Here is a 9201-nt window from a genome sequence, read left to right on the forward strand (position 1 = left end):
TGTAATTGAGTTGAACAAACAGCCATTTGTAGCTATCCTTTCATCTGTAACTTCTTCTAACTATGGCAGATTTTCAAAAGCAATATATTGTTACGTCCACTGGATCCTTCTGGTTGCAGGAATATATAGGGCTTGTAGTTTCACCAAGAACCGTAGGTACCCAGAGCCAATATTTAAGCTGCACCTTGCAATGGTTTTTCATTGTGTACTAAATATACAGTAATTCATGTGGTAACATATAAGCAGTGAAAAATAGGTATCAAGAAAACCTATGTATTTCTGAAATGAGCACAAGATATGGAGTTTAGAAGCAGTGGTTATTTGCACATCTCGTATTTTGTTAATACCCATACTAGCATGTAAATTAGAGGGTATTTCTCACAATGACTTTTTTTCTTACACACTGTCTGACATTTTTCAAAGGTGCATATGCAGAGAAAGGCAATTGGTAATAACACTTGTTACACTGTTCTGTGTTCTCTTAAATCTCCCTATACAAATGGTGCTTCACTTGAGTGTGTAGGCCTAGTGCCCACAATAGGAAATGGCCCAAAACGCAACATAGACACAGCACGTTTTTCCACTAGAAGTGGACCCTTTTTTTGCAATGTGCCTAGCTCTGAATTTTGGGCTCTAGCTCAGCCAGCACCTAGGGAAACCAAGCAAACTTGTATATTTTTTCAAATATCCAGGATGGGGTAACTCCAGGATGGGGTGACTTGTGTCACTATCATCAGGTTCTGTTACCTAGAATCCCTTGCAAACTTCAAAATATGTCTAAAAAAACACATTTTCCTAAAATTTCTGTGATGCAAAGTTCTGGAAACTGTGGAGAACCACAAACCTCCTTCCACCCGGCATTTCCCCAAGTCTCCCAATAAAAATGGTACCTCACTTGTGTGGGTAGACATAGTGCCTGCGAAAGGAAACGGCCCAAAACACAACATGTATGCATCACATTTTTCCACCAAAAACTGACCTTCTTTTTCCGATGTGGGTAGCTCTAGATTTAGGACTCTAGCTCAGCCGGCACCTAAGGTAACCTAGCCAACCTGTAAAAATGTTTAAACTAGTCACCTAGGGGAATTCAGGACGGTGTGATTTGTGTGGATCCCATCAGATTTTCATACTCATAATGCCCCGTAAACCTGCCCCACCTGTGCCAATAAAATGCTGCCCTACTTGAGTGTCTGGGCCCAGTGCTGCAACAGGAATGGGTCAAACCAAAGACATTGGGAGCACTCGTGTGGAGATTCCTATTGACCTCGGTTGGATCCATTCCTTTCTCTGGCACTAGGCCCAGCCACACAAGTGGGGCAGAGGTTTTATCAGCACAGGTGGAGCAATGCAGGGTGGTAAGAATTTTGTAGGTTCCTGCAGATTATGGAAGTTTCGATCACAGAAATGTAGGGAAATGCATGACTTCAGGCAATAGTTGGAGTTTTGCAGGGCAGTGTGGGTAAAAAAGTGGTCTAGGGTTCATTTGAAGCACACCACCCTGGACTGGGTCTGGTAGGTTTTTCCAGGTAGCTGCCTACCCAAGCCCAAAAAGTGTAGCTCCTCACCATTGCAAGTGGGATGATATTGGGAGATAGGCAAGTACTGCTGGCCCATAAGTGAAATCAACACCCAAAAGAGTCAAATCTCCTTTTCCTTTTGGGGGAGAGGGGTAAGCAGGCCACGCAGCCCCCTCCCCAGGCCAATCTTGTCCCAGGGGACCCCATCCCCTGGGGACAGTCTTCTGACCTAGGTGCCCCCCAGGGCGCCCAGTGACAATGTTGAGGGCCAAGGAGGAGCCTGAAGGCCCCTGCAGTTCCGCCTGGCTCCCCACCTCCTTTGGGACCCTGCATTGCTGTCACAGAGAGAGCAGTTTCTTCTGTTTCCCTGCCTGCATCTCCATGGGCAGGAAGACAGAGGAAACCTCTGCTCGCAGCGAGGTAGAGCTGTTTGACAGCTCTCGCTCCCTGTAAGTAGACTGTTTGCTGTGATTTTGCAGCAGCTGAAAGCTGCCACCAAGCCAAAGCAAACAGCTATGTCCCAGGGGTGGGCACCTTGGGACATAGCAGGAGCTGACCCTGGGGGGTGGTGGTCCTCAGGGCCATCAGTGACTGATCCAGTCTCCAACATCAATAGTCCTGGGGAGGTGGTGGTCCCCCGGGCCTGGAGGGGTTGGGCCCCCTACCTATTTTGACATTTGTGCCCTGGGGAGGTGGCAGTCCCGGAGGTTGTGGGGGGGGCGTGCAGCCCCCGTATTACATTGGAAGATGTGTCCCGGGGAGGTGGTGGTCCTTGGGGCTGCAGGGGGGCCTTGTGGCCCCTTGCATTTACTTTATTAGCCTGGGAAGATGGCGAACACCAGGGCTACGGGGACCCTGGGCAATACCTCTGCATGTACTTTGTTATTAGTCCCGGGGAGGTGGCAGTCCCTGGGGCTGGCGGGGTCCGGCAGCTCACCACACTTACTTTGTCATGAGCCCCAGGGAGGTGGCGGTCCCTGGAGCAGCGGGTTTGGCCGAGCAACCCCCCAGCATTATATTTAGTTGAAGCCCGGGAAGGTGGTGGTCTCTGGGGCTGTGGGGGCAGGCCCCCTCCATTCAAAATATGAATACCCCAGGACCTGACCCGCCGGGGGGGGGCTGCTGCTAAAGCAAGCAATGGAGCCCACGCTTCTTTTTATTTTTTTTATGTTTGTCGGATCCACCGCAAATCAAGGCAAACATTTTTTTAATGTTTTTTTGCTTTCGGGGGTGGGGGGGATCCCTCTGGGACCCCAGCACCGGAGCTAAGGGGTCAGGGTGCCCCTACCCTGGTACCTTTTTGTTTTTTTACATCTTTTTTTATGGGACTCAGCTGAAGCTGGGTCCCAACAAGGCTGCCAACACTTCCATGGAGAAGTGTTGGCCGCTAATCAGATCTCAGCACATGATCCGGAGGGTTCTCTGATCCTTCGCTTCCCTATATAAACACATTTGGATTTTCTTTAATTTCTCAAAAACTACTGAACGGATTTACACCAAATCACAAAACGATCAGTTTCTGAACCAGGATCTGCCAAATATGGTGTAATTCCAACCAGTGATCCAATTATAGTTATATTATGCATGTGTAATAAAAAGTGTTTATGAATTCCTGCTGCTCCTGTGTGGGACATAGTTTGCAGATGATTTTTCTCATTATTAACATCTTTCATTAAATTTACTTTTTAAAACAGTATGTTTCCTGAAACATATATACATCATTATATTAACAGTATAAAAACAAAACCAACATATATATTTGCTTTTGGCAGTCAATGGGAGGAACATCAATCTATGGGAAACTTGCAGATTACTTTCAGCAAAGAGGCGCAGCTGCACTGTACTTACAAACCAGGAACAAGACAGGTGCAGGTAAATGAAATTAAAAAAACGTTCATTTATTTATGTTTTACTTGCATAAAAATACTGGCTACAGTTAACAAGCACTGGCAAAGTCAATAATTCTGGCTTGTCTGAGATGTTTATCTATGTGGTTGAATTGGCCTCATATTGTTGTATTATATATTTGGATGTGCAAACAGAAAACAGAATAGAGGGATTCATATTCATGCAGAACACATCAAGATGCAGATATACACACACAGAGACAATACCCATAAACTCACACATGCAGTCAGCTAATGTAGTAATGGGCATCCACAGGGGGATTGACATTGTTGACGTGCATGGATGAGGGCATTGATGACTGTGTGTCTGTATAGTAGGGGTGGGTGGTGAACCTCGCTCTGCTAACGGAGTTTGCAGCGTTTTTCCCACTCCACACTCCACTTAGAGTGCGGAGTTCCGAAACACGGAGCGGAGCAGAGGTTGTTTTGTCGTTCGCACTTGCCAACGTTACGTTGGCGAGTAGGAACAAGGAAAATCACCACCTCCCAGTGAGATTTATCAACGCGGGCGGTCGCGGGTTGTCGCGACAGCCGCATTCAGAAATTTCCATTTGCGTTGAGGAAGTTGCAGCTCGAGCAGAAAATCTACTCCACCAGCAGAAAAGAAGCAGTGCCTTCTTGTGCTGCGCGTGGTGCCGTTTCCGCTGATTTTTCAATATGGGCAAACACCTGGCACTGAAAATTAGCACAAATGGCATGACCTAACGCACTCTGCCACTTGCAGAACTCTGTGTAGCGTGGCGGAGCTTTTTGGTTACTTTGCAGAGTTATGCATAGCAGAATTCTGCAAACTCCACCCAGGCCTACTGTATAGAAGGATGAGTAGGTGACTGGATGCTTGTGGGTTCATATAGTGGTAGATAGATGGGTGTGATTGCATAGGTGAATGGATGTAAGTGGGGTGGACAAATGAAGGGTTACAGGAATGTTCATTGTGGGTGCACAGGTATGTGATTGGGTGAAAGTGGATGATGAACACTTGGGGATGGGTCAATAGATACTTATTGGTGGGTAGGTGCAATTTCACCCTTAGTGCATCATCAGCAAGAGTGTGAATACACTTTTAGGTGGAAAACACATTTAGGAGCAAAAATCACAATCTGGTGCAGAAACAAATGCAGGATGAAAATCACTCTTGGTGCCATATCAGCAGAAGTGTGGTATTCAATCTAGGTGTAAATTCACTCAGTTCATAGAGTCGAGGCATGTTGGAGTAAGATGTTAAAATACGTGTAAAAGTGCATCCGTTTGGCTTCACTCTTGGTTGGCAACATACAGAAGTGCAAAATCACTTTTACTCATTACCAGCATGATTAGGAAACATGTTCAGGAACACATAATGCACTTATGTGCAAAATCACTTATAGGTGCAGAATACTATAATTGCAAGGTAAATAAATCGGATTGCATTATCACATTCAGGAGCAAAATCAAATTTAGGTGCAAAATCACATGTAGGTACAAAATCGGTATTGGTATGCATTCATTTTCATAGGAGGAATCACATCATACAACCTGCCAGTCTTACCGCCAAGAGTGGTGTGTGTCATGTCATACTTTAGACTTTTCTAGGTGATAAGAGCATAGGGAACCATCATTCTAACCCAAGTGTTTGAACTTGCAAAGTGCCGCAAGGGACTCACATGTCAGCTATTCTCTTTAAAGTCTAGGTAAGTCCCCACATCTGTCTGAGCTGGACAATCTTACACTGAGCGCACACAACTTTATTTAGATGTCTTTTACTCAAACCATGAGCATGAAGAATTGCATAACAACCACACTAAGGAGGAAAAGTATTTGCAAAGCCAATAGTTTTAGCCTTTAATATCCTGCCTTACAGTTATCAGCTTTACCAATGCTTGACTTCGGCAATCTTTATGATTACAATTCTAAGTCATGTAATTATTTACCATTCTAAGATGTCTGACACATTTGGAACCAACAAGAGGGTCATGTTGGATGGTAAATAATAATGAAAGGTGACAAATACCTTAAAATATTGTGGGTGGCTGCATGCAGATGCACAAGCAGCAACCTTGGAGTGGCTTTTGTTATACTTCATGGCAAAATTCCTTTTGAGATGGATGCTTGTGCCTGCATATGCATGTGGACACACAGACAGACAGTTGGCAATGCTGTAGCTACGGTTGCATTCGCACAAGCTGCCACTTTTCAACAGTTTTAGTCTGAACATGCAAAGACGTACATCTTTGAATAGTGTGCCAAATACTTTTTGATGAATAAATAATGGAAAACCCCATTTCAAGATGGTGGCCATTTACAGTTCCTGCAAAGCATGGGCACAATCCAAGCGGCAGTGAGGGCACAATAGCACAGCTGTGGAGCTGCAGGGTGCTTGGGAAAATAAAACAAATGTTTCAAAGCTAAAAACAAAATTGTATTCAGAAATAAAACGCATGTTGTTTCATCAACCCAGGAGCTGAAGGGGGCTTAGTTTTGTAGAGGAAGCGCATGTTGCCCATAGAAAAAATGCTGTCACTTAGAGAGGAGCCAATGGCTGAAGAGGGCTTACCTAAAGCCCCATGCTGTATACTGTAGTGGACAGAAGCAAAGTATGAATCACACAGTAAGCGACCAACGAAAAGTTTACTGACAAAAATCTCGTATATGAATGTGTATTATCCATTATTTTGAAAAAAACACAATAGATAACAGTGCCTCAAATATCATCCCTAAAACACTCCGGTTCATAAATCTATCATGGAAATTACTATAATGATCATTTTAGACTGTAAAATACAAGGAATAAATCATGGCTTTCTAGCACACACCCAACTATCCTTTGAGAAACAAGTACCATTCTAGCATAAATTAAGGGGCATATTTATCATGGTATCATGCAGCACAGCAAGACACCTTGCTGCACTGCGCTGCTTGATGGAGAAAGGGCAGGAATGTGCCATACTTAACAGTGTATGGAGCATTCCTGGCTTTTCCCAGTGCTGGCACAGAATGTGATGCCTAGTGACAACACAGGCACCCTTGTACCACAGTACAAGAGTGTCTGCATTGTAAGCAGGATTGTTTTGTGCAGGAAGGGACACCTTTGTGCACAAAAAACAGTCCTGAGTGTCATATTCCTCTTTCTATGGGTGCTGCAGAATGCAGCACATATAGAAAAGGACATGACAAGAAGAAATAAAGATATTTCTCCTCCTTACGCCTCAATTGGGGAGGCGTAGGTTTTTGACGCTTTCCCAGGTCTACCAGTAATGGTAAATCTGGGAATGCACCAAAATCCATGGGTGGATGCATGGGAACCTCCATGCTCCATCCTTAGAATGCCTCCCAGGGCAGGGTAACACATCACAGCGATTTGCGCTGCATTGCTTTACTCTAGATTCATCAAGCCAGTCAAGGTGGCCTTGCCTGGCTTGATAAATCTGCCTTTAGAGCTGCGTCACAATTGCACCACTTTGCATGGTGCAAGAGCGACAAAACTCCTTTGATAAATATGGCCCCTAGAGTTTTAGGTCCTCATTACACAAGAATAAAATAGCTTGCGCTTATACATAGCTTAGTTGTGATGTGGCAGCTCTTACAGTAGGGAAAACACTGATTGGAGAATTCTGCACCCATCGCTAACAGAAAGTGGCCAGGGAGTAGGGTAAGAATTGCTTTGGGTCCCATCCTTTCATCCACCATCTTCAAATTCCAGTCCTCCCTCACAAAGCTTTGAGAGGAATGGTCAACAGTGCCCAGTTTATAACTAACCTCTGACTTGTCTTATTCAGGCAGTGTTTGTGGTGGGAGGGGGCACACACTGCGCCGCTCCTCTGCAGCAGGCTGCAGGCACAGGCTCCCGGCCCACCCTGCGGCCAATCCTTATACTGCTCAGAGCAGCGTTATGAGTGTCTGGGAGCATCCAGCCAGGGTGCTCCCAGGCAGCCTGGAAGCCTGTGAGTGCTCTCTCCAGCCCGGCAACACAGTGCTGGACTGGAGAGAGCACAGTGTGCACGTGTGTTTGGCCGCCACAAGACAACCGACTAAACATACATGCACAATGACCTTACTGCTCGTCACAACCAGTGGCCCTGTTACTTTTACTACAAAACAATAATAAAGATAGTTTGCTGTTGGCGGGGGGGGTGACGCACCTGTGAGTAGAAGATCCGGCCTCTGCCGCTAGCTGTACTGTACCAGCAGGGTGTGGACTTGCACCTAGCATTTCAGGTGGTGGGATGCAGGAGGGAGGGCGAGTGTAAGGAGGCGGGAAGCTGTAGCAGGGCAGGGCATGGCATGGTATGGTATGGCCAGAGTGGGGAGCATTGTCATCTCCCTCGAGGTGTTGCAATGGTTAGGAGTGAGGGGACTGTGCTTCTGCTCGCACCACTTACTATCCTACGGGAACTAGCTGATTTTCTGGGTTTCAGTCTGCACGTAGTAAAACCAGGCCCAGTGTTAGAGGATTCAAAATTATCGGTTTTCGTGTAAGGAAACACCGGGCCATTTAGAGTATGTCCCCTGAAGACAGTGCTCCATCTGACTCAAAGTCAGGCGTTAAGTCTTCATGGCTATTGTTCAAACGTATGACTTTCCAGGTGGGAGAAGCACAAATTACAAACTTTTTGGAATGATAACAAGACACGCATGCTCATTTAGTGGCATGGAAACAGAACAAACAAGTATTGTTTAAAACAAGGTCAATAAACAAAGTGCACACTGCGGGCTGGCTTAATAGCACGAAACTCCTAGGTTGCAACTGCTAGACCAATATGAATATTGCACATCGCTTAAACTACCTCTGTTTCTTTGTTGTCAGGTCACTCCTCAGAAAATTTAAAGGGACACAGTTTTGTATCTATGAAACCTATCTTCGGGTACAATGGTAGCTATGGATACAGGAGGAACGTACCAACTCTACGCAGTATGCCCTCATCTTTCGGAGTCGTAACCAAGTTGCCGATTCATTGACGCATTGATGGTTTTGCTGCCCCACCTGCTCAAAGTAAATTCCCTATTAATCATGTAACGTGTCTACAAATCGTGTCATAAAAGCAATGCATAATGTAAATACGATATCGAGTGAACTGCTTGTATACTGTAGCTTAAACAAATCTTTCCTGTACCAAATGATGATAGAAATGTGTGGCTTGTGCAATGTTGGGGGTGAAAGTGTGTAAACTGTACCAAATGTTAACAATTTTTCACCAGTTGTGGGAAATTGTACACCTCTGTAGTGCACTTGTGCATTGAGCCACCATCGAAAATATTGTTTCGCCCTGGTAAATTAGAATGAATGTTCTTTTTGCACTAACTAACCAAGGCAAGCATCAATGTAAATTTGAGGTGTGGCAAAAAAACTTTAACCGGCTCAAACTTCTAATACACTACATTTATATGTTTTTAAGCAGAGCAATGAGGTATTTCTCATGTTTTAAAACAATCAGCAGAAACAGAATAACATGCAAAGTTTTAAACCACCAGCATAGAGGCCCATGCATTTAATAATAAATGTGATATATAAAAATATGAGTGTACCTGATTTTTTAACAATCTTGAGCAACATATCTCATCGAAATAAAAACAGCTTTGATGATTGACTGATCGAATAAAGCATGTGTCAAACCAAAAACAGAACATTTTCACAATGGAACATAATTACACAAAACAATCCTCGAGCACCTGATCAATCCATTAACATTTCACTAACCTTACCAATTAGATTTACTGCTCAAAAAATACTGAATGAATTCTGTCAAGTTTACTTGCATATTACTTACTTTTGAATACTTACTTTTGAATACTTTTCTTTC

At 44.5% G+C, this 9201-nt stretch overlaps 1 protein-coding gene across 1 annotated transcript in view; it reads left to right on the forward strand.

The window, feature by feature from the left end:
• Positions 1–8906, forward strand: part of LOC138261862 (sperm microtubule associated protein 1-like) — a 32242-nt gene extending 23336 nt beyond the window's left edge. The window contains exons 3-4 of the mRNA XM_069211385.1: positions 3290–3389; positions 8208–8906. Of these exons, the coding sequence (XP_069067486.1) occupies positions 3290–3389; positions 8208–8359 (252 nt within the window). The 3' untranslated portion in view covers positions 8360–8906. The remainder of the gene's footprint in view (positions 1–3289; positions 3390–8207) is intronic.
• Positions 8907–9201: the final 295 nt, after the last annotated feature.

The sequence above is a fragment of the Pleurodeles waltl genome, chromosome 10, assembly GCF_031143425.1.
Source record: "Pleurodeles waltl isolate 20211129_DDA chromosome 10, aPleWal1.hap1.20221129, whole genome shotgun sequence".
NCBI lineage: Eukaryota > Metazoa > Chordata > Amphibia > Caudata > Salamandridae > Pleurodeles > Pleurodeles waltl.